General features: G+C 46.3%; 1 protein-coding gene across 2 annotated transcripts; it reads right to left on the bottom strand.

The window, feature by feature from the left end:
• Positions 1-762: 762 nt before the first annotated feature.
• On the bottom strand, positions 763-23,602 carry CFAP52 (cilia and flagella associated protein 52). 2 transcript variants are annotated; one of them, XM_075014458.1, is made up of 14 exons: positions 23,494-23,602; positions 20,214-20,413; positions 18,385-18,521; positions 16,055-16,183; positions 13,207-13,306; positions 12,760-12,876; positions 7,327-7,427; positions 6,648-6,818; positions 5,030-5,178; positions 4,254-4,399; positions 2,857-3,008; positions 2,314-2,416; positions 1,951-2,062; positions 763-1,024 (listed from the first exon to the last, which is right to left on the bottom strand). In XM_075014458.1, exons 1-14 carry the CDS (start codon positions 23,564-23,566, stop codon positions 849-851), a joined length of 1,866 nt encoding a protein of 621 aa, XP_074870559.1. In that variant the 5' UTR covers positions 23,567-23,602; the 3' UTR covers positions 763-848. The 2 variants fall into 2 exon arrangements, with proteins under 2 accessions (XP_074870559.1, XP_074870560.1); XM_075014459.1 differs by lacking the exon at positions 12,760-12,876.
• Between the last annotated feature and the right edge of the window lie 2,248 nt (positions 23,603-25,850).

Below are 25,850 nucleotides of genomic sequence, written 5' to 3'. Positions count from 1 at the left end.
CGTCACAAAGGGGTGATGCTGCACTGGCATATTTAAAATAATGCAGCTCTGTGTATGGAGCATCTCCTTTGGGTTAAACATGGCTCTTTTTACCGGGCAAACTAAACCAATACAAGAGTGCCCACAAAAAGCTCTGCCTCTTAATCACATCACACAGGATTCCAGTGGGTGCAGAGAAGACACAGAAACAGGTGAGGTTCTGGACCAACAGGAGGTTGTGTTAGAGATGTGAAGCCCCAGCATGTGCCCAAGGATCCTCAACTAATTGTAGCACAAGTGTTAACCATTCTAGAAGGTAGCTGAAAATCAGGCCACTTTGAGTTGTGTCAAGTTGGGTTCTCAAGGTGTCTGGCACCCCCAGACCCTCATGTGCCTTTGAAAAGCTTAAATCAAGGAGGTCTGTAAATCACATTTCGGAGCTGAAGCAGAACAGGCTTTTGCCTATCCAGAACCAGAGGAATTAAAAAGGAACACAGAAGACTGCATTTACCCAAAAAGCACTTCATTGTAAAGGAGACAGACAGATCTAGGAAGGGATTTAGATAGAAGACAGCAACAGAACACAAGCACTAACAGAACTCCTGGGCCTGATCTTGAGCAGTGAGGAGCTCCCCAACTTCCATGGAGTTAGCGGGAGCTGCAGATGCTCAGTACCTGAGAAAGTTAGGGCCATCAGCCTTGTCGGACACTAAAAGGCTTCTCGGAAGGGTCTGGTTCTTTCATTCAAGCTAATGAAAACACAAGAGTTCCTCTATGAGTAGGAACGTTTGCATAGTTTTAAGCAGTGCCAGCGGTAAGAGAAAAGATTTCAGAACTGGCATATGGCCTTGCATCTTCTGGGCCAGGTGTCAGGACGAGTGTGGGTATTTCCATCGCAGGATCGCACCATCCGCGCTCACACTGACAATGTATTTGTTCCCAGGGCAGATCTTGAGTCGCGTGATGCTGCCACTGTGACCCATGCCAACGTGAGTCACCTCACCCTCACTGTACTCCCACACCTTTACTAGGTGATCATCACCACCTGTGTTGGACACAACAGAGGACAGATGGTTACAGAGCCCCTGAGGTTTCTGAAAGAGCCGCAAGCCTTTTGTTCTTGGAGAAAAGGCAGAGGAATATCCTGGCTTTGGGATGGGAACAGGGTGCGATACAAGATCCTGAGCCTGTGGTTGCAAAGGCTTTTTCACACTAGAACAAGTGACTCAGTGTCTGAAATTAGCGTGTGCCCATACACTGACTGACCCTGATAAGCTATATTCAGAGATACAGTCACCTAGCAGAACTACAGGTCTTCAGTGAGAATTTCCTCTCCATACTGGTTTAACAGGTTAAGTTAAGGGAACCACTCTCAGCACACAAGTCTGTAACTTTCACCATCTGCCTCTCCAGTCACACGTCTCCCCCATGCCACTCCCCTGTCAGGTTCAGAGGGTGTGTGAGAAAGGCTGGGGATGTATGCACCAGGGCTTAGGTTGGGCAGCTGAAGAACCTACATGAGTCATCCTCTTTTAACCTGCTAGAGGGTCAACCACATCACCAGAGATTTCCTGGCTTCTGGAGAATGGATACTCCCCCAAGCCAGGAAAGACAAAGGGTCAAACTCCTCCCTCGGGCAGCTCCCCAGAATCCAATGGTGTTTCACCTGGGCTGAAAATAACCCCATTTTTTCTCCAGGGCAGACTGTTTTTTAAGGACCTGATCCTGGAAAGTGCTGAGTGCCCTCATCTCCAAATTACTTCAAAGTTCTCAGCACATTCTAAGATCAAGTCCATTGCATTTTCCTAAGTATCTCCCTTCAGTGATTCCTTTTCTTTTCCTCTGGCCTTATTTGCAAAATCTCATTTTGTTCTTTCTTACTCACTTTCCTAACTTCTTGCCATTCCTGATGATGACATTTCCTCTGCTTCCCTGGGGATTCTTTACACTTTTTCCCTGCATCCTACTTGCCTGTAACAAAGTAAGTCCCATCTGATGTGATATCCATCCCGTTGATGGAGCCAGTCAGAGAGCCTTCCAAATTTCTGATTGCTGAACCATCAAACACTTCCCAGTATCCAATCTAGGCACAAGAGCAGAAATGGGAGGTCACTTGTGCAGCACTAGTGTAAACATTGCCACTGCTTCTTGAAGGATAGTGTTAACATGGACGATGGGGCACCTAAAGCATAAGCTCTGCCTTTGGACCAGGGGATAACCCAGGCTGGTTTGGTAAGGGGCCGGCATGTGAAATCCCAGACAGTGGCAAGACTTGAGGTCCTGCCCCTTGAGGTTCTGAGCTACTTCAAGCTGACTTCCTGCGGTTGTGCTTACCTTTCTGTCTGTCCCACTGGTGATTATCTGGTATTCCTCCGGATGGTAACACACACACTGGAACAAGGTGTTGGCCAGGATCATCTGATTCCTCATAAAACGTCTGAAAAACACCCCCAAAGCAGCCTGAGGCAGAGGCTTCTCCAAACACATCTCTCTGTTCCTAATACAGCTCCACCGAGTGTGGGTGCCGGGCCTCTGCCCCTAGGAAAGGTTCTGTCACATACTGGCCTGAGGAGAGGGTTTCATGAGGTACAAATAACATGGAACTCACCTCCCACAGGCAAGCTATCGTATTCGCTCTCCCACCCAGTACCTCCTTCGCTATCGCACAAAAGGCCTTATAAAGGAGGGGCTGATCTAATAGTGGCAAACTCTTTCATTTCTGGACACTTCGCTCAGGAAGACTATTGCTGCCCAGGTCACCTTGGGTAAGGAGTGGGTCTGTTGAAAGCTTTAACAGTACACCCCACAGCCATAAACCAGAAAGGTCAGAGGCGGGGCATTACAAGTGCTGTATTGCAGGGGAGGAGTGCTCCTTACACAAGATCCCAGATGATGCACGTTCCATCGATGCTGGCTGTCACACACTCCCGGTTGTTCTTCTTAATTTTGATGCATGACACTGCAGATATGTGTTCCTTCAGAACTTCTTCCAATTTGGAGGTGGTCTGGCCAATCTCCCACACCCTCACCTGCAAACCAGCCACAAACACCTTTGTACTGCATGCTCCCAACTGAGCTAAAGTTGAACCAAAAGGAACTCATAATGTCTGGGTTTCTCCTGCAGCATTTGATGGCATCTACAGCACCTGGAGCCGAATGAAATGCTGCACTTACACTGTTTCCAGTTTTCTGGGGATGAATCGGGGCAGCAACATAGATCACTGAACATAGGACCACATCCTGCTACCAATGAGGCAAACAGCTAAACTCTGGTCTAATTTATTTTCACAAGGATTTGGCCTTAACGCAATTAAAGTGTAGATTTAAAGACAAGCTCGTCATTCTTCGAGCCACAGCAGAGATGAATTTATCCTAAAATGTGCAGATGAAAGGAAGCAGGGTCAAGTCTTGTCTTGAGGAGAGAATTTCCTTCTAACACAGCTTTGGTTACTCTTATGGCCAGTATATGTTGCAGAGCTAGTAATAGACCATAATTATAACCTTGACTTCCGTTGCTTTCAGAATATCTGACAATATTCCTGCTGTGAAAAAATACCACTAAAATCTCTGTTCTTTTACAAGCCAGACTGTACCCATTCTTTTGACTGTATTTCAGTGGGCAAACTGCTCTCAAACAGGCAAACAGAGTCACGTTGGCTGTTTTACTCTACAACTTAAACTGGCAAGAAGAGTCCCAAAGTACAGCTTCCTCCACCTTGTCTCCTTAATATCCTGAGGATGAAACAGCTACAACCCCACTGCCTGCAAGAAGAGTCCCAGAAATCCTGGAAGTTGCATATAGCTTGAGGCAGCACATAAATGGGACTTTTTGCCCTGGCTGTTGGAGTTGGGAGAAAGAAAGTAAGGAGAGTGAAATAAATCTGCACAGATCAGAACAGGTTAAGCAGGTGAGGATTGCAACTGTCAAATCTGGGTTAGAAGGAAAATCTGCATTCAAGACAGGCTTGCAAACAATGTATGTTGCTGATGAACCAAATGTAAGTGACAGAGAGCATGACAATTGAGATTAAGAGGCTTGTTCAGCATTGGAAGGATTTACAACAGCTGGCATGCCAGGAGTCATCAGAGGGTAGGGTGCCAAGGCACACTACTAGCAAAGGGGGAAGATTTACTTACAGCAGATACTAACATTTTGGAACTGCATCTTTTGCTTGAATAGGTCAAACAAGGATGATGCTCTGGTTCTGCATAGGCGCTTACTAGTTCCAACGGCAGCAGTGCAAGTCAACTCTGAGTGACTTTATATGTCCTACCTGCCCTTCACCTCCTCCACTGACGATCCTTTTACAGTCACTTGTTGCAGCGATGGCTGTCACACCCATGCTATGGGCATGGTCAATCACATAAATGAGTCGGCCAGTCTCCGGAGTGAAGGAGCGGATTTTCAGATCATTCCACGCTGATGAAAACAGAAAGCGCTAACCCTGAAGGTCACGTCTATTATATCGTTTTTCTCCTCCCTAAGCCCCCTCTCCCAACCTCCTGTCTTTTTATTAAAAAACAACTTCCCGCTGATGCCCCCACTGCTGAGCCTGTGAACACAGAGCCCTCATCCTAGGCAGCGGGAGAAGACTTCACGTCCTCTAGCTTTCTGCCTAGGGAAGAATGGTTTGGTGATGCTGGGGGTGAGCACAGGCCCTCTGAATACGGGGACCGCAGGAGCTCCTCTGCTACCACTCACCAAAAGGCAATGGTTAGGGGAGCTGTGTGAAGGTGCATCATGCCCCTGCCCTGTTTCCCCAGCCAGGACTCACCTAACAGTGTGATGGCCAGTGTGAGCGTGGCCTCCCTAATGTGCAGGAGTTCACACCCTCTATCTAGGCTCCCCAGGATCCTGCTCTCCTTGCACACCATTTCCATAGTGCCTGGGGACCGGCAGCTGGGAGCTACCCAGATACAGAAACCTTTTGGTCACTGCAATTAATTGAAACAATTCCAGACTTTGGTCTTGATCTAGCTGATTACAGCCAATCTCCTTAGAAGCAGCAACTGGAGGCTGAACGTGAACATAGTACTCGCCAATCATTACCTGAAATTATGCTCTTGCCGTCCCTCATGAAGTCGATGGCATGGCAGGTCATATTGGGGATAGTGATTCGTAAGAGCTCTTTGTTATCAGGGGTGTGCCACACCCGGATGTCACTCTTGGAGCAGGTGGCAAACAAGTCGGAGGTTTCCCTGGGAGAGGCAGAGAAGCAGGCTACTGAAAGTCAGCACTGGAGAATAGTTTCCTCATTGAGTCTTACGTCCCACTCCATTGCTTCACTATTTGCTGTTACTATTGTTCCACTGCAGCCTTTCAAGCAGGGGCACCACAGTTAAGGTGAAAGGACTCTTTTCCTTTTTCACTTTCTGACAAGCTCACCTTTTGAAATGAAACTTTCTAAGTCCAGTCTCACCTTACAGATGATTATTATGGGAAGCTTAAAGTAAACCCTGCAGTAGTATTTCATGGCTCCTTCCTTTACAATAGACTTCATGGCTTATTTGGCCCATACATATTGAAAAGAATGGATTTTATGTTTTTAGCTTCATGGGACAAAACTTGCTCAATTTCTCTGGAAAGCAAAAATTATATATAAAGATCTGAAGAAGTGGGTCTGCCACACAAAATCTCATCACCTAATAAATTATTTTGCTAGTCTTTAAAGTGCTACAGGACTGCTCGTTTGTTTTGTTAGGCTACAAACTGACATACTTCTCTGTTACTATTCACTGAATGTGTTAGTCAAGGAGTTGGATCAGATTACTGCAAAGCACTGAACGCTTTACATAGTAAGCGACAGATGTGCAGGCTCGTGCACTGGAATAAATGGAGAAGTTGGAAGGCTTCTTGTGTTCCTGTTTTATACATTTTACAGTAACTCAATAGGATTTGACACTTCATGTCACAACAGCAGCATGCCAAAATGCAATACCTCTCTAAGGATCAAACTGCCACCCTCCATTTGCAGAGTGAGTGACTGAGCTATCACTTTTATGAAAAGTCGTGATCCTAATATTCACTGCAAAGGGGAATTTTCCCGTCTGTTCATGAGATGAATGTGAACAGAAGGCACATCCGTTAAGTTAGCACCGTGCACCATAAGTCTGGAATTTAATATAACATGCCATAGTGTTAAACACACAATTAGAAAGGATGTTGTTGGAGCCGAAGCCTTTTTTGACAGCAGTGTTAGTCAGATATTAGATGATGTTCAAGGCATGAGATCAGAGTGCAGCAATGTGGCCATGTCGACAAGTATCAACCCTATTCAACCCAGTAAATATAAGAAACACTGAAAGACATGTTAAATGTTTTGTTTCACGTTAGCCCAAGCCAGAATGGCCCAGGAATTTCACAGCACTTTCCACCAAAAGTAGGGGTTCCAACGTGCAAAATTCATCCACCCACTTAAAATTCTTCACGTAGAGTTGGTTGAACAACTTATTTTTCTCTTCTCCAAGCTGAACTACCACTAACTACCACCCAGATGAGCTGCATTTCAAGGACGGAGGAAGGGACTCCTCTATGTAAATCAGTATGATTTGGGGAACATTATGCACAGAAAGTGCTCTTCAGGCATCTTCATCAAATCTGCAGCTTGTTTCTGCCCTGCCCCCCACCTTTTTCAAGAACAAAAACGTTCCCATCCAGTCATACTAACGATGGGAAAACGATGTCATGGACAGCTTCGTTATGACAGGTGGTAATGAGCTCCTCTTTAAATTCATTGTAGTTAAGGCGATAAATCTGCGACTCATCTGTTCCTATAAAGGACTGGTGACCTTGACCTCTCAGTGTGAGGGAAGTGACACCACCTTGGACTTGAATTTTCCTGTTAAGACAAAGCAGAAATTTGCACTGATGTGGACCTTGACTTTTCTTATGTCTCTCTTGCCTCCCCACTCTTGCTGTTTTGCTTGAGCCTCTGTTGCTTTTCCTTCCTCCCACCCAGGTACCACATTGGGTGAAGGTAGCAACAGGCCGAAACACTGAAGACTAACATTCCCTGGTCTGCCACGTTTGTTTGTACTTTATGAAATGCTTGGGGTCTCTGGGACTGTCAACATGGGGAAAAATAACTTGGCATTGCTACTGCAGAATATTAATAAATTAATAAAAAACATGCAGCATTCTGCAGGATACATGCTATCCATTTCAGCAGCATCTACTTGTGTTTGGAAAAGTGATACAAAGAGATTTCTCTCTTGTTCATTAACTAAAAAGCCATCAACACAGGCCATGTTAGAGTGTGCCATGGCATGTAAACACTACTGACGCATCATGTTGCCACTCTGCAGAAATGCCACTCACCCTTCTGTTGCTTTGATCTACAAACTCACTTGATTAGTTTGTAGTTTGATCCTTTACAGAGAGCTACAATCCCTCCTCCGGTGCCGACTGTTAAATCTCCTGTCTTCAGCAAAAGCAAAGCTGTGACTCCCTGTGAGAAAACAGGATTAACACACTATTGTAGGGTGGCTGAGTTGCTTTACTGGTGCTGCTGTGGAGAAGCATTCATACTGAGTCTGTCAAGCTCCCTGTGGTGGTGCTTATGTTGTTCAGGGATTGCTTTATTAGTAATGCTCTGCTCTACCACTAAAAAGTAGTTCTTCCAAAATGAAAAGGAGACAGTGTTTATCACCTACAGGTACATGAACAGCTGGTGCACAAAGTGTGAAGAAGAGCAAGAAATTAACAACAGCATTAATCCTATAAAGAGAAACTAGGACTGAGTATGCACGCCCCTGGATAACTGTTCTAGAGCAGAATATGCACCTCTTTCCCCAGACAATTCTTTTTAGCACTGAAATAACACAGTGTAGCTCAGCCTGAGCTTTCTCTCCCAAAGCTGTGCTTTGGGTTTCTTTCTGACTTCTCTGTCCCACACTCTAGTTCTCACTGCTTCAGAGAACCACCCCACTTCCCTTGTTTTGAAAGGCGGTTAACAAGCTCTTCCTATCACTAATGCCAGATCTATACTCCAGGGTGGATCAATGTTGCAGTGATCGATCCACCAGCCACTGATTTATCATGTTTGCTGTAGATGTGATAAATCAATCTCTGAGCTCACTCCCGTCACCACCAGTACTTCACCAAGACAAAAATAGTAGCTGGTGTTGAAGGGACAGCAGCCTCTGCCAACCTTACTGCACGTACGATGCCACGCTAAGTATGTTGATGTCAGCGATGGTATTAGCATCGCTGAAGTAGATTAACAGTGCTGGTAAGTGTGGACAAGGCCTAACAGCCCTGTGGTAGCAGTCACCATTTCAACAGAGAGGCCCAACACCAGCTGACAGAGATTAGGACAACGGAAGAATTTTCTGCTCAGTCAGAGAAAGGAAACCTTGTATACAGGCACACGACCAGAGTGGGAGTCAAGAAATCAGCTCTCTATACAGAACTGGCAGATTTTCATATATGATCATAGACAAGGCTGCCCAGTTTTCTGTGTCACAGTTTTCTTGCTTGTCACATGGTAATAAGCTGGCCTTTGACACTTAGTGTATTGATGTCTGAAGAACACCAAGATCCTCTGCAATAAGGCGCTGTAGGGAGGCAAAATATTGGTAGTTGTCCAAATCCTGACGTCCTTCCACAAGCAAATCCCCTCTGATTTTGTGAGCGTTTTCCCTCAGTACAGAGGAGAGTGAAGATGTCAGGATCTGGCTCATTATTACATGAGATCACCATCTTGCCGTCAAAAACTTGACCGTGAACTAAATTCTACTGCTAAGTAAACAGTGTGTTCCCAGCAGCCAGCTCCATTCCACTCAGAAAGCAGACAGCTCCACTGTGGAATGGCATCTGCCTGCACGAGTGGGACAGTGCCTATAGCGCAGTATCTTGGGCTGTTGCAATTCGTGGCATCATCTCACTCACAGGATTCAGTTTAATTCCAGAGCCCTGTTTACCCTCCCACTAGTTGATTTGCTTTACTCAGGGACATGGAGGTGGAATGCAGGTGTCAGTAAGGAGCACTTCATCACAGTGCACCTGTGAAAGGTATTACTGGGGCTGTGTTTTGTGCAAACACATTGCTGGAAGCTTCCTGCAGAAACCAGTTAATCCCAATATCCTCCCACTTTCCTCTGCAAAGTTTCACTGATTCACTTAGCTCAGAGCACATATCTGCCTACCCTTACAACATTACCAATATTTACCTTATTGGGTGTTTTCCTCAAAACCCCAGCTCCTGGAATCATGGAATTATTTGCAAACCTCAACCTTCATTTAAAAATACTGTACCTTCTCAGCTATCACAGTTGTGGGAAAAAAGCATGAAAATGTGAACTCCCGAAGGTTGAAACCCAGATGGTAAATAAAAAGAACCAACATTTTATAACGTATCTAATTTTAAGACAGTCTCATAGCTTGTGAACACGTGCTTGGCAGTAGAGCATGACATACTGTGTCTGATCCTAAAGTACTGGTATGCTGAGATCATCCCCTCTACAAATATTAAATCAGGTCCAACCACACTTAGCTTCCAGGATCACACTTGTTCAGGGCAGCATGGCCACAGACAACAAGTGTGCAGGTCCTTTGTACAGAAGTGATTAATGTCTTTGTTGAGGAGTGTGGGGGACCCCAGGCCCTTCACCCCATCTCCAGTCAGATGTGACTCATTCAGCAGGGAGGACAGAAGGGTTATTAATTAGTCAAAAGGACACAGCATAGAACCGACTTGTCAGCACAGAAATCTGAAGGCATCAGTACAATCCATCTTACGGAGAGAGGTTCAGAGGGGGTTCCCGAGCTGGGCCCTGGCCCTCCTTCCTCTCTTCTGCAGCCGGACGAGACTGCCCCACTCCACAGACCAGTTCCAATTCAGACCAGCCAGGCCCCTTTTCCCTCTTTTCTACTTTCTCCTGGGGGAAGAAAGGTGTCACCTGGTTGCCTAGGTTACAAAAAGTATGAGGGCTATTGAGTACATGTGAGAAGTTATCACACTGAAACTTCCATCACCACTGATGCTGTGCCTAGGGAAACTGAGGCACCCACTTTGGGTTACTACAGGACAGTAGGAAACACATGCAACCGAGCCAGGGGAATAAAATCCTCACACACCCCACTTTGTCAGAGTCCTGTAAGGGTTATCAGGGGAGGTGAAGGCAGAGAGAGAAATAGTAAGGGTATCTGAACTGCTCTGGTCCAGAAGGGGGTCTCTAAGAACATCCAGACACTATTGACTAACTGATAGTCAAGTTCATGAAGAAAAGAGGTTGATTTTGGGAAGACTGCTTTGGTCCAATTGTCCAATTGAGTGGAATCAACTATGTTAATTTTAAAGTCTTCATTATGCTTCACGGAATATTTTTTAGAAAAATATTCCCTATAGAGATTACGGCATATGTCACATTACCTGTATTACTCATCCACTCAGAAAACAAAACTCTCAAGCATATCTGCCTGGAAAAGGGTCTTTGCTTCTATTTACATTTTCCTATTTTTATCCTATTTGCATTTTTTCTCTTTTTATTTCCACCTGCTCCACTAACTACTCTCTCTTGGAATCATGATTTTCTGACAGGACAAATCAGTGTCATGGGAAATTACGTCATACACCAAGCATGTTTTTTAACAGAAAAACAGCAGGAAGGAAGCTTGTTTTCATACAACTAGCTTTAGGAAAATGATGAGAAAAATGAAAAACAAACCCAGAAAATATGGTTTACAAATAGAACTGCTCTAAACATACTGTCTGTTCAAGTTATCTTTGAGGTGTCAGCAGCTCTTTACGAGTCCCATTTATCAGCTAGAACTACACCAACTTTGCTTTCGGTCTACTACTTCACAGTGTTTTTCTGTAGAAGTCCTATTTCAAACACCCAATGGGTTTAGGGTTATGGAAAGCATCAATTTTACAAACCAGACAAAAATTACAGAGAATTTATATAATTACAGCTCTCAAATACCAGTTAATAAATTTATGATTTTACAGCACTCCCAATACTGCTTTAGTTTTTCTAGGCATCTTGCTCAATTTCCCTAATTTGGGATTGAAACTGGTATCATAAACTGCGAAAAACAAGGGCCTTCAAACTGGTCAAAACACGTTTGACTAATGACAGTGACAGTCGGATTTCAACCCTGCTTTTAGACACTGGCTTCCTTCCTGTCAAGACAGTTCTTTGAACTAACATGAGCAAACCGAGAGTTTTATAATCCACACTTGTTATTCACAACACCAAGTAATTCACATTAGTGATGCAATTAATATTGTTTTACATCCTCTCTTTTGTATATGAAACACAGTCTTCTAAAGGTATGTGTACACTACCGGGAAGATCGACCCTAAGGGGGTCGATCTTCTGGAGTTTGATTTTGAGAGCCTAGTAGAGACGTGTAAATTTGAACTATTTAGGGTTGACAGGCAACCCCTCTACTCCTCATTATCATAAGGACTAAGTGAGAGCAATGGAGGAGTTTCTTGTACTGACCTCCCTCTGTGTGGACGGCCACATAAGTCAATTGCAGATAAGTTGATTCTAGCTGCACAATTCCTGTAGCTTGAATTGTGTACCTGCAATCAACTTAACTCACTAGTGTAGGCCAAGCTTAAGAAACTGCTGTCTTGAAATACACTGATTATAGAACTAAATTTCAAACCAATCCAAGCATAACTGCTTCCCTATAAGGATACTTTCTGCCTTGTCCCATTCTGATCTCTTCCAGGCTTCTTTGCTGCAAATTTCGAGAGACGAAAGAGACTTCAAAGTAGCGCAGGCACTTTGAAGTGCCCGCAGCTACACACATGCTGGCACTTCGAAGTTTGAAGCTCTGAAGTTGCCACAGGAGAAAATTAGCCTAATGAAGTGCTGCGTAGTCACTGCAACTCTTCATTAGTAATCTCCCGTGGCCTTGATTACTATGCTCCCTTTGAAGTTGGGGGCAAGTGTAGACACAGAGTATTAAGCTTGGCTGCATGTTTTGTTTTATTTGCTTAGTAACTTTCTTTGCTCTGTCTGCTATTACTCAATCACTCAAATCCTACTTTATACTTAATAAACCACTTCTGTTTACTAATAAATAATTTAATAATATAGTATTTAACTATAGTAATAGTATCAATAATTGTTACCTACAGGGGACCAACAGCTGTGCACCTCTCTCTCACATTCATAAAGGAGGTGGACAACTTATGAGCTCACCCTGTATAAACTTTACGCATAGGGATATGGATTTATCTAGCATTCTTGTCCCACTGTGGCTGTGTACCTGGTTGCTGGGTCAAATCCCTTTGGCTGAGCTTTCCCTCAGCTGAGTGATCTCAGTGGCTGTGTTGCTCTGTTGGGGGCTCTGACCCCAACTCTGTGCCATCCTCCCTAGGGGGGACCAGAGAGTCTAGTGCAGCAGGACGGTGTTGGGGTGCCCTGCGGGGCAGGTAGGAGGGCTCAGGGATATTTTCAGCACACCCAGTGACAGTCTCAAAAGGATCTCTGTGACCAAACCCATCACACTATTGATAAAACCCAGCTTTGTGACTACACAGGGAGACAGAAGCTGGTGAGCCAGACAAAGCTGAACAGAGCTAAACTGGTGAGCTCCCTCTTTGGGCTCCGGCTCAATTACACCATTCAAAAGGGAAATAATGGCACAGAACTCGGATTAATTTCTGAATCAGCTTCAGGACGGTTCTCCCAGAAGGAAGGCAAAATGCCTATTAACAAAGCGAGGAAGAGATTGGGAGACAAGAGGAAAGCTGCATGAACAGCTACTGGGCTCAGCAAAAGTTACTTTAGTAACAACCTCAGAGGGATGCCTCTCACCAGACTGAACTTGTCCTTCACCGGTCCATAGTCACTCATCAGTTTGCTTTTCATATTCAGTTTCAGGATATCACCACTGGACGTGCCAACATAAAAGTAACTATCATCTTCTGTCATCTGAGAGAAGGTTTAAATAAGAAGATCAAGTCAGCTATCAAGATATTTGTTCCAGGCCCAGGACTGTGAGGTATGAGTGGCTTCACTTCAGCATACTGCACAGGTTTTACCCGACGTGGGTGAAGTTTATGTTCAAACACACACGCAATACTCCAAAGCTCTGCCAAAAGTTAAGACATTTTTCTGAACTAAATCTGATAACATTAATAAGGAAAAAAAGAATTCTCAGGAGACAAAATGCTATGGGGGACAGCCTGCAAACTTATTACAGAAGGTTTCAATCACTCACACATCTGCTTAGCTATACAATTTCCACAGAAAAATACTTACCACAATACATGTGATTACTCTTTTCAGCTGCCCTGTTTGGCATTCAGTTGGCCGAATTTTTCGATTTGGTAGATCTAGTTCCCATACTCGAATAGTCCCACTGCAGTCAAAGAACACACCTCATCAAATTTATACATGCAGGACTCTCTGAGATCTTTACTACAGCAGTGTTCAAAAAGGACTTTTAGAATGGTCTCCCTGGGATAACTCATCTTCTTAATATAAAAGGAAGAAAGTGCAACTGGAGAACCAAAAAAGGAATCTGTCCTTTTTATAAGGTAGGGTCCTCATAACTTCTACTGCACCATTGACAGCCATGCTGGCTGATCTGGAAGAAGTATAATCTATACTTTTGGGGAACACTTAACAACCTAGACACCTGCCATTATTCTGAGATAGATGCCCTGGGGGGTGCTGATGGGTGAGGTTATTTCTGAAAACAGGAAGAGGACTGCCTAGGATGTTCAAGACTATTTTCTAGAACTGTAACTTCACTAGTAACATAGGAGCCATTACATTATTTATTCACCATAAAAATTACATTAGAAGAACATTCAAGTTGAAAACTCAAGCAAGCAAAAGTTAGGAAATGCCAGAATGAAAGCTGTCCATGAACCTTAATTCAGTCCTCTTGAGCTGATGCATTATGATAGTCTTTAATTACGTGAGTCCATACTATTTTTTGCACAGGACTCCTGAATTATTCCTTCTATGGGGAATCATCATCAAGCAAGTCTGTTTCCTGTGAAATCCCACAGGAATTGGTTCTTGGTTCTAGGCTATTTAACATCTTTATCAATGACCTGGAAGAAAACTTTAAAAAAAACTCCACAGTAAAATTTGGGGAGGACATAAAAACTGGGAGAGAAGTAAATAATGAAGACAACAGGTCACTTATAACAAGCAATCTAGATTGCTCAGGAAGAGATATCGTACCATAGAACTGGAAGAGACCACGAGAGGTCACTGAGTCCAGTTCTCTGCACCCACAGCAGTACCTATCACCATCCCTGACAGATTTTTTTTTAATCTAACCTGCCCCAGACCCTTGAAAGGCCCGCTCAAGGACTGAACTCACAACACTTGGTTTACAAGGCCAATGGCCTGATACCAGCCAATATGTGTTTTAATACAGTTTTTATGTAAGTGCATACACCTAGGAACAAAAAATGGAGGTTACACTTACAGGGAAGCAAAGACTCTGAAAGAGATTTGGGTGAACAGGAGTTCACAGTGTATTGCTGTGGCCATACTATGATCCTGGGATACGTAAACAGGAATCTGAAGTAGGAGCAGAGAAGTTGTTTTACCTCTATGTTTGGTATTAGTGCAACCACTGCTGGAATACTGTCTCCTGTTTTAGTGTCCTCAAATCAAAAAGGTTGTTGATAAATTGGAGAGGGTTCAGAGAAGAGCCCTGAGAATGATTAAAGGATTAGAAAAGCTGCCTTCAAGTGACAGATTCCAGTAACTCAATCTGTTTAGCTAACAAAGAGGAGGTTAAGGGGTACTATGATTACAGTCTGTAAGAATCTACATAGGGAACAAAAATTTGATAATGCTCTGTTCAAGTTAGTAGAGCACAATTTAATGGCTGGAAGTTGAAGCTAGAAAAATTGAGACTGGAAAGAAGATGTACATTTTTCAGTGAGAAAAGAATGAGGATGTCAGTCAGATCTGTTCTACCACCCAGGCTCTGTTGCAAACAGAAAGGCCTAGAGATCTGACACAGTGAGCAGTGTACCTCTCTGTTCCGATCCTCTTATAGAGAGAACAACCACTTGGGTGGGCTGCAGACCCAGAACTGGAAGTATTTACAATGATAAAACAACACAGTGCCACTGTAAAGGAATTGCAGCTTTTCTCATCTCTTCCCTTTCCCCCGCTTATCCTACCACTATCCACTTCAACTTCCTTTAAGTCACTCCCTGCCCCAGTTTGCATGCTTTGATCCCTGAGCATTCAATGCTCTCTTAAAAATAAATCAATACTTTTTAAAAATCCAACTATAATTCCTTGTTGAAAAACATGTCAGAACACAAGATGTGCGAATAGACTGACAAGCAAATCCATCATCTTCTCAATCTGCCTTGCTTGGTTATCACTTGCAGTACTGGGTCTAACTCTAGGCTGAGAAAGCTTCAGGCGGAGACCCACTCTTTCGTATAATTCTAGCACACTTGGAGAGCCACTGCCACTATTTTCAGACACACCACAATTCCTACTGATTTCAATGGCAGCTGCTGTTGAAAAGCGAGTCATATAAGTAATAATGTACATAAATGTGGAAATGTGACTGTTTTGCATCACAGAGCTCTCTTATACCATGCAGAGCTGATAAATACACATCACAGCCAGAGAGGGTAAGAAAAAAATCCAGCAGTCTCTGCGATGTCACTACTTCTGATGGTCTGAAGAAGTGGGTCTGTCCCATGAAAGCTCACCTAATAAATTATTTTTGTTAGTCTTTAAAGTGCTACGTGACTGCTTTTTTACTTCTGCATTATATGCCAGTGTTCAGAGCAATTTATCGATACCTCTTCTCTGGTAACCATTAGGAAGCAAATACTTTAACTGCTGCACAGAGAGTGCTAAATATGAACCCCACCATCAGTAAAAGAACTGATGCATGCAGTACACTAAACACTGCTTTGAAAACACTGTGTAAAACAAGCAGAAATGCCTGTAAGGGACAAGCTGATGGCTCCTGATAGTGATAGGAAAAAACATTAAGAGTCCACATTGCTTAACTTCCTTTCATCTAGGTAAACAGGCTTTGCAGAAAGAAACAGCTTTGTGCCTCCCATCCCCCAACAGTTTTTCTGTTGTCATATTGACAAGAGCTTACTTTCCAGCGCTAACAAATGTCTCATCTCTGCAGTTGGAAAACGCCAGGACAGTAGCATTTCCAGCACTACGGGCTGAAGCAGGGCTGCCGCATATGGCATCTTTCTTAGCTATGCTCCATACAACCACACTGCAGGAAAAGAAGGGTTTAAAATAGCAGTTTCAGCTTGTTTAAATCAGGAAAGTGCAACAAATCAATAGAACGAGGCTATCTTCCCATATATCTTGATGAATCCAAGCCTGGGGACACCTTGCGGAGACTATAACTATGGAAAGCTTTCACCCACACATTCTGTACATAGATATATAGAATTGCAACACACATCCCCTCTTCCTAACGCAGCTTGGTGGGTTTGTGCACTAGCCTTTTAGCCCCTGTCAGTCGAGATTCTAATAATGAGGTAAATCATCAGTAGAAACTGACCTGGTGGATCTCATCCTGTCCCTATTGTGAGACATCTATTGCAGGATGTTACCCTCTTTTGAAGACCATCTTAAATTAAGAGTCTGAATGGGTTATGTATCACTGTGAGACAGGCACTATGTGAATACCACAGACAGAGGGTTACCACATCTCCTCCAGGAAGTGAAAACAGCAGGGGAAGATTAAGGCAAATCACTCAGGTTAGAACAGCTCCAGACAGGTGACACCTCTTGGGGATGCTTGCATCTTCTGGTTCAAACTGGATTCTCCATAGACTAACATACAAAGAGAGGACTTTTAGGTGAGGAGAAAGTATGCTTAAACTGACTCAAAGCCTGCATTCTGGTTCCAAGACAATGAACTTGTAATCATGGGGGAAGACTAGTGGTGGGGTTTGAAGGATTAAAACCTGCTGAAGGACCCTCTGTTGGAGGTGGGGTGACCTCTGGTAAGATTTTTAGCATGTGTATAGTTTCTTTTGTTGTTTAATATTTTCTCTCTGCAATGCTTTCGCCTTCAGAATAAAGGTAATTGCTAAGAAGCAGATGTGTTGTAACTTCGCTACTGCTGCCAATACACTAGTAAGATCCTTTGGAGAGCGGGCAAAATGCATCTGCTGCCCTCTTATTAGGCAGTCCGGTTTGCCGGAGATATGACAGTGTAAATTATGGAGCTGTGCAGCCTTAAAAGCCTGATCAGAAGGGAGTGAGATGAGCATCTCTGCCTCAGGAAAAGTGGTGCTGGAAGTTGAAACATTTAAGAGGTGCCTTCAAGGGACTGTGGACTGGGAAGTACCAGTGCAATTATCCCGAAACTGTGACACCCACCATAAAAACACCATACCAATTCTCATCTCATCTTCTGACTGGCTAAGAGTGGAGTAGCAGAGATGATGCAAGTCAGGAACCAGGTACAGTGTCAGAGGTGCACCCAACTCACCTGAAATGGGGCCCAACCACGTAAACACTCAGTCAGCATCAAGAGTAGTAGTTCTGTTTGAAACCAATGGGGCTGCTCCTGGTAGTAAGCACTACACCCAATAATAAGTGCTTGCAGAACTGCATCTGGTTCTGATCTGTGCTAGAACAGCCTTTGTTTTCATCTTTTCTTAATTAATTCACAGTTTAAAATAATTATATATTATCCTGTGTGTATTCAAGTGTCCCTCTGCTTTCCATGTGTTCAGTTCCCCATACAGCACAAGCAGTACATTTCAAATAAAAACTAGATGGTATGTAACAAGGCTGATGGCAGAACTCAGTGATGAGGATATCTGCAGAGAGATGCAGTTTTAGAAATATGACCCCCATGAAAAGATCTGTGCTTTCAATCCACTGTATAGCCCAACAGAGAACCTCATCATTAAATGCACAAATGTTTTAACTGGGATTACGACCTGAGAGCATAAGGCCCTTCCAATGACCAATGGGGACCAAAGCCATGAGCAGAAAAACTCCTGCAACTGCCAACCGCTCACTGCATGGGAATGGAACTGGCAAATAATTCTGTCACAAAGGACGAGACGTTAAATGTGCTCCTGTCAGTCTCTCTGGGTCAAATTCAAAGGTGAACCTACTCTGATGTAGCTTAGATCTTCTTCAAGCCCATATATTAAGCCAAACAGAATTTCTGAAAGTCAGGTAGTAAGATTCAGAGGTGATGTGTCAGGGCCTGCATCGAAATTGGCGTGAATTACACTGTATGTTACATACCAGCTTAGACTCCCCTCTGCATTGGGGGCTGAACTGGGAATCAAACTCACAACAGGAGGAGAAAAGGCTGCCAGAAGCATTTTTGCCTTCATTTACATGCACCGCAGATGCAAGAAAGTTGCCTTTCAGCTGGCTCTCAGCTTACGTGACCCCTTTATTGAGGGAGGAAGGAGAGTCAAAATTTAATCTTGTTACCTGCCATCATCCTGGCCTCCCAATGACACCAAGTAAAGGTCATTCGGCGAGAAAGCAAGTTTTTCAATTTTCCCCTTGTGAAGCGACAGCCGAGCAAGCAGCTCTCTCTTCTTGTAATCCCACAAAATTATATCTGCCTAGGGCCCAAAGAACATTAGTTAAGAACCTGAGGGTATTCTAGGGGCAAAAGGTGCTTCTAAGTTAAGCTTCTGTCCAGGCCAGGACTCTATTTGTACGAATACTCTTCAGATTAGCCACATCTATACAAGAAATGCTTTACCAGTATCGGAACAGCAGGATATTACACCAGTAAAGCTGCCTTTTTTATCACTATAATAAGACCATCCAATAAACTATACTGGCAAAAGGGCAGCTTTGATGGCCTAGCTCCACCTACACTAGGTGCTTCTGCCTGCCCAGCTAAACTGAACAGACATCTCACCTCTTCACACCCCAGCTGACATCCTGATGCTGACAGACATCCCAGCGTGCACCTGGTGGAAGAGACACCCCCAAAGAAAAGCAAGCCTTCCCAGTTTAAGATTGTGTTTCATTTTAGAGTCAGGGTAACATCAGGGCCAACAGGACAAAGAGGGACATCGTGCAAGACTGAGAGGTCCAAAACTGGACATTTGAAAAAAACAGTGTGGTGCTACTACCATGTTCCTTCAAGGGTCTTAGGGTGCCCCACAAAGAGTATTTCATTCATGTGAAGGCAAAAAAAGCACCAGACTTTTGAAAATCTTAGGTGTCTAAATAGGAAGTTAGGCACTCAGTGGGATTCTCAAAAACACCTGTTTTATTTTCAAAACATTTAGCAGCCTAACAGGACTTGAGTTTCAAAGTAACTTTTGAAAATGGGACATAGGCATTTTGGAAAATTGTACCCTACGTAAACTGCTTAGGGTCACATAGCAATTCAGCGGGAGACCTAAGAGTACCATAGCAATTCCTTTCAGTCTCCTCAAATGTTTTACTTCTTCTAGCACTTCTGGTTTCCCTTCAAAACAAAAGCCTCATTTGTTTAAAAAAAATAAGACACCCCCCACCCACTGTTAGTCTATACTGAGGTACTTAAAAATAACAGGGCTTGCGCCTACCTGCGTCACTCATGGCTTTTGTGCTACTCAGTCAACAGAGCTATACATAAGACTATGGGCTAGCAAATCTAATGAGGAGGATTTCAAGTCTGATACTTAGGTAGGCATCTTTCAGTCTGCATAGACTATGGATCGCGACCTTTATAGTTTCAACTGAGGACTTCATTTACAGCGTCTACTGTGACTATGAAGGCCCACACGAGAGTGACAGTCCTTGCTGCATCTCTTGCAGATGTGGTGGGTGTCTGGCAAGTCCTTAGTGTGCTTTCTGTGCGCTCGCTTCTCCTCTGCTAGCTGTCTGATCCTCATCTTGCCCTTCTGAAGGCCCTTGTGTAACCCCTGCCTCCATCTGTTGCGGTCGTCTGCTAGTTCTTCCCAGTTGTCCAGCTCGACGTCTACCTCTCTGAGGTCTCTCTTGCAGACATCTTTGTAGCGCAACTGGGGGCGTCCGGGAGGTCTTTTGCCAGAGGCTAACTCACCATACAGGATGTCTTTTGGAATCCTTCCATCATTCATCCTGTGGACGTGGCCAAGCCAGGGGAGCCGACGCTGCCTGAGGAGGGTGTGCATGGTTGGGATTCCAACTCAGTCAACAGAGCTATACACAAGACTATGGGCTAGCAAATCTAATGAGGAAGATTTCAAGTCTGACACTTATACTCAAGTCATTACTGGAATTCCTTCTCCCCAGCAAAGATTAAAATAATAATTTTTTAAAACATTTCTCACCTTGAAGCCCATGAAAGTGATCTGTCCAGAAGCAACATAACATCCACTCCGAGACACAGCAACACAGGAGACATTGTTAGTGTGGCCATGCAGGAAAGCTTGTGTGTTATTATTCAGGCTTTGAATAATTATGGTACATCCCAGAGGATAGACAAAGTGCTCCCGATCAGGGTGGCAGATTAGACCAGAAGGTATATGTCCTACGCCAGAAAGGGGAAGAGAGAAATTTCAAGGACTGACAGATTTGGAGGGACACAGGCCATCTGTCATCATATCACAGGCCCTTAAATTACACCCAAATGCCCCTGTATTGAGCCTGGTACGTTATGTTTGATTAAGCACAACTTGCATTTGGCCAAGGCATAATTTTCAGACAAGCGTTAGGCTTTGTCTACTCTACACAGCTTTTAGTGACATGGCCATGTCAACACAGACATGTCACTTAAGGTCAGGCAGTGCTGCCCCCATTTGTTGGAACTTTTGCAGCAAAAGGCTGCCACCCCCATGAGTTCACATTGCCATCTGGAGAGCGCTCTTGCCAGCAGTGTCCCATTCACACTGACACTTGCTACAGTAGAACGTTTGTTTTTCAGAGAAGGAATTTTTTAGCACCTCTGAATAACAAAAAACGTGTTGCTCAATTGCCAGTGTAAACATAACCTTATTCTTTAAGCTCTAAATCAGGGAAGCAGAGCCAACATTCCCACTCCTTTTGTCCTATATGCAGAATGGGTGCCAGAACTCAGGTTTATAGCTTATGAACACAGTCTCATCCTCATTCCAGAGAGAGGAAGACTGGTACAGTGAGCTCTGGGTACAATTCCCTGCTCTGTCACAGACTTCCTGTGTGACCCTGGAAACTCACTTAAGTGGTCTGTGTCTCAGTTTCACACCTGCAAAATGGTGTTAGTGTTAGTAGGATAACTGTATTAAAGACTGTGAGGTGCTTAGATAATATGATAATAGGGGTCAGATAATTACAATCACAACTCGATCAATTCCATCAACCCCTTTGTCCTCTCTCTTCTTCACGTATTCCCTCTCCCACATTCATCACATCCGTTGTTGTACTCATTTTCTCCCTTTCAGGTTCTCTCTCCGTCCCACAAACCCTCTCCTTTAACTCTCCTTTGAAATCCATAGAATCAAACGTTCAAATCCAGTTTTTGCCTTACCCATGCTCTTCATGCATCACAAGTAGATACAATAGAATCTGATTATTTCCCAACCTTGGGAAACAGGGGTTGCCAGATAATCAAATTTTCTGGATAGCTGAGCGGGGTTGCTGGCCCTGCTCCATCAGCCATGCAATGGTTGTCCCAGCAGCAGATGTCCTTGCTTCACCAGCTCCATGGTAGCTAGCCCCGGCTGGGCTGGCTCCACGGCAGCTGCCCCAGCGGGGCACACAGCTCCATGGCAGTCAGTCCCAGACAGGCACCTGATAGCCATCTCCACTCTGCCAGCCCCAGCCGGGCAGCCTGCGGTGGAGCAGATGCTGATTAGTGAACATGCCAGTTATCTGAATGCCGGATAACACAGCTCTTACTGTATGTGTATTTTGAGGTGGCAAAGGGATCCCTGAATGTCCAGTTTCCGAGAGGTAGCTGTGTTAGTCTGTATCTTCACAAAACAAAAAAGCAGCCCTGTATCACTTTGAAGAGTAACAAAATAATGTATTAGGTGATGAGCTTTCATGGGACAGACGCACTTCTCTAGATCTGCAGAATCCTGACCAGGATTATATTGTTAGTCTTTAAGGTGCTACAGGGCTGTTTTTTGTTTTTTTTGTCCACACTTTGTAAAGATCCACAAGAGGAGTCCTGGAAACATAATATCTCTTCACCAGCTCCAAATTGCATCCACTTCTCAGGCACAGAGCAGAGCAGCCGAACAGATAAATGGCACACTGTGCAAAGAGGGGAGAGGAGGTTTGGGACAAGAATGCTAAGGCAAACCCCTGCTCTTATGATAAGTGCTGGGGAGTTTTAACATCCATGCAGAACACATAAGTGGAAGCTTAGTTTTGATATTGTCATCTTGAGAGACACAGTGAATGTCATGGAATCCTGTCATGTTCATCTCAGACCCAGGCATAACTCAGGCAGTGCCAAGAACTGGATTTGAATCTCTGGACCTAAGGATTTCAAAACAAAGGTCACTCCCTCTGGAAACTACCAAACTTCACTGGGATCACAGCCTCATCCAGATGTTAGTATTGATGTAGCACAGCAGGCAGGTGTGACACTGTACTGACAGGTGCAAGAGATGTACCCCTGCCTTGAGATGTCAAATTGAAACTCAAGGCAAAGAGCAATGACGACAAGAACAGGTGGAAGGGTTGCCAGAGAAAGAGGCTGGGGAACTAAGTGCAGTCCAATGGGGAAATGGTGACTTCATTACTCTGCAGGCAATGATGCCAGGCAAAGAAGTTTTTGTAGGTTAAAATGATCGGTCAGGTCCAGAGAGAGAGCCAGGCAGGAGAGGAGCGACCTGGGACCCCAGGACAATGCTCAAGCACTCAGCACCCAAGGGGGCAGGTCACCAGGGATGGGGACGGGGAGGGGACATTTATCAGAAACTGAAACAGATCATGAGCTGAGGTCAGGACCCCCAGCCCTGCCCCCAGCCCTCCCCACGAGATCCCCAACCCCCCACTAGAACCCCCCGGCCCCAGCCCCCAGCCCTCCCCACGAGATCCCCAACCCCCCACTAGAACCCCCCGGCCCCGGCCCCCAGCCCTCCCCACGAGATCCCGAACCCCCCCACTAGAACCCCCCCAGCCCCATCCCCCAGCCCTCCCCACGAGATCCCCAACCCCCCACTAGAACCCCCCAGCCCCGGCCCCGGCCCCCAGCCCTCCCCACGAGATCCCCAACCCCCCACTAGAACCCCCCAGCCCTGCCTCCAGCCCTACCCACGAGATCCCCAACCCCCCACTAGAACCCCCCCATCCCCATCCCCCAGCCCTCCCCACGAGATCCCCAACCCCCCACTAGAACCCCCCATCCCCATCCCCCAGCCCTCCCCACAAGATCCCCAACCCCCCACTAGAACCCCCCGGCCCCGGCCCCCAGCCCTCCCCACGAGATCCCCAACCCCCCACTAGAACCCCCCCATCCCCATCCCCATCCCCCAGCCCTCCCCACGAGATCCCCAACCCCCCGCCCAAGAACCCCTCGGCCCCGCCCCCGGCCCCGCCCCACCGGCTCCCCAACCCACCACCAGAGCCCCAGCCCGACCCAGGGGCCTGGCCTGGGACCCCGCAGCCGCCGCGCGCTACCGTTGAAGCCGATGACCGCCTGCAGCTCCAGCTCGCCCAGCGCGCGGCCCGGGGGCCCCGGCTCCCCCGCCATGGCGCTGCCGCGCGCACCCCGCCGCCGGCCGCTGTGTACACCCGGCGCTATGGAAACCGCGCCTGCGCACTAGCCACAGGCCCCCCCCCCGTCCTGGGGCCCGGAGGCAGCGCATGCGCAGAGCCACGGTCCGGGCCCGAGACGGTGGGCCGGGTCTGGCAGCGGCGGGCAGAGGTCGTGAGGCCATTCCCAGTGCATGGACCCTGGTCCCCCGCGGGCACCCAGCACCCCTGCCCTGCTTCGGGGTGCACCCGCCGGCAGGGACCCAGCACCGCTGCCCAACTCGGGGTGCACCCGCCGGCAGGGACCCAGCACCGCTGCCCAACTCGGGGTGCACCCGCCGGCAGGGACCCAGCACCCCCACCTAGCTCGGGGGTGCACCCGCCGGCAGGGACCCAGCACCCCTGCCCTGCTTCGGGGTGCACCCGCCAGCAGGGACCCAGCACCGCTGCCCAGCTCCGGGTTGCACCCGCCGGCAGGGACCCAGCACCCCCACCTAGCTCAGCGTGCACCCACCGGCAGGGACCCAGCACCCCCACCCAGCTTGGGGTGCACCCGCCAGCAGGGACCCAGCACCCCCACCCAGCTCGGGGTGCACCCTGCCCCGACAGACATGGCATCCCTCAGCCCTATTCTGAGGGACTGCGCATTCCCTCCCACACCCACAGGTGCTCCTTGCTGTTCTGCACCCCACCGAGAGGCGACCAGACATTCCTCTCTTCCCCCGTCCTGGGCTGCAACCAACCAGCACCCGTCCTCCCCTCCAACAGTGTGCCCTGCCTGCAGGGGTCCTGGCATCTCCTCCATCTTCAACACACATACTGCAGAATGCACCCCGCCTGGAGGGTTCCCCCACATCAAGTACACCTGTGTGCAGAACATGCTGCAAGATGCCAGAGGCTGATCTCAGTGGAACCGGGTCAGGGTCAGTTAATAGCAAATTGGCCTAAAACACTGGTCAGCTAGACAATCAAATACCTGATTAGGCCTCAGCAGAGGGTAGTAACAGACACAGGCCAGTCAGAATGCTGCAAGTTGGCTCTAGTACCAGAACGAATGAGAAAAAGTGCTCCTGGTTCCCTATTGCCTTTTGCTAGTGTTTCTGTGCCAGGAGCCAGCTTGAGGCTCTGCTGCTCTCCCTCTGTTTTTTGGAGGAGCATGGCAATCCATCAGCAAATGAAGAACTTAGTGCGTGCTGCTTTATTTTCTGCATTTTTAGATTTCTTGTGAAAGAGTAATGCTAAAATCAAATATTTATATAGCTGCTGCTAACTAATTCACCCATAGTGCCACTCCAGGGTTCTGAAACTTGCTGGCAGATTTGCTGATCTGTGTGGCATTGAGTGGAGTAGCTATCCTTTGACACTTTCATTCCTCGTTGTCAAGCAGAAGTAATGTTTGTAAATGCAAAGGGCCAGAATTATTCAGTTGTTTCTTCCTTTTTGTTCCCACTTGACCTAGCCCCACCTCTCTGCTCCAGTAAGCAGAGACCCTACATGCAGTAAGAGTGGCCTACTTTTCAGCAAAGCTGCCATTTTTTGGCTCTCCTGTGCCAGGGCAGCCAAGTGTTTTAGTTTTCAGGAGTGCTAGTTTACTTGCCCTACTTTCATACAGCAGCTCTACCTGACACAATGAAAGGAAAGCTTTCTCAGAGGAAGCCGTGCAACCCTCCTGGGGAACCAGATTTGTCTTCTCAATCCTTTTGATGTGTGTTTGTTATGGATAGCCTCATTTATTTCTTTTGTGAAATTCACTGAGGCCTCCAGCAGGGGCAGGATCCCATTGCACTAGGCACTGTGCAGACATAACAAAAAGACTGCCTCAGTCCCAGAGAGCTTACGAAGACAAGAGCCCAGGCCCTTTAAATGGCTGCTGAAGTGCGGTGTGGTATGGTCTGGGCAGTTCTCCGGGCTGCTGGGGGGGAAGGGGGCAGTGCAGTAGGGCCTGGCTACACTGAGGGCTGGCTGCCCCCTGCCCCTTCTGGGAGTGCTGACCCCCTCCTCCTCCTTTGCCCAGGGGCCCAGCAAGGCTGTTGGCTCCACCGTCTAAGGGTATCCGCCTGATGTGCATGTCCTCAGATCATTTTTGCAGAAGCTGAAACAGATTTTGTATTTGCTCAGGGCTCTGCAGATATGTACCTGCCTCAGAGATGGGTGGTAAGTGTGTCTGGCTGTGCCTGGGGCCGGATACCATTTAAAAAGCAAATCAGTGTCATGTAAGTACCTTTGCACTAATCAACCTCTTCAATACAGCGTCACTGCTGAGCTTTTACAGACACAAAAGC

Source organism: Carettochelys insculpta, chromosome 20 (genome assembly GCF_033958435.1).
Source record: "Carettochelys insculpta isolate YL-2023 chromosome 20, ASM3395843v1, whole genome shotgun sequence".
NCBI classification, from domain to species: domain Eukaryota; kingdom Metazoa; phylum Chordata; order Testudines; family Carettochelyidae; genus Carettochelys; species Carettochelys insculpta.
Note: the sequence above shows the minus strand (reverse complement) of the source record. Positions and strands in the feature narration are given on the sequence as shown.

Coding starts and splice junctions, on each gene's coding strand:
- CFAP52 (XM_075014458.1), bottom strand. CDS start 23,566: ATGGCGGGGGAGCCGGGGCCCCCGGGCCGCGCGCTGGGCGAGCTGGAG. Junction 16,184..18,384: donor GGAGGCCAGGATGATGGCAG/GTAACAAGATTA, acceptor CTTTTCCTGCAG/TGTGGTTGTATGGAGCATAG. Junction 7,428..12,759: donor TGAAGGACAAGTTCAGTCTG/GTGAGAGGCATC, acceptor GTTTTCTCACAG/GGAGTCACAGCTTTGCTTTT.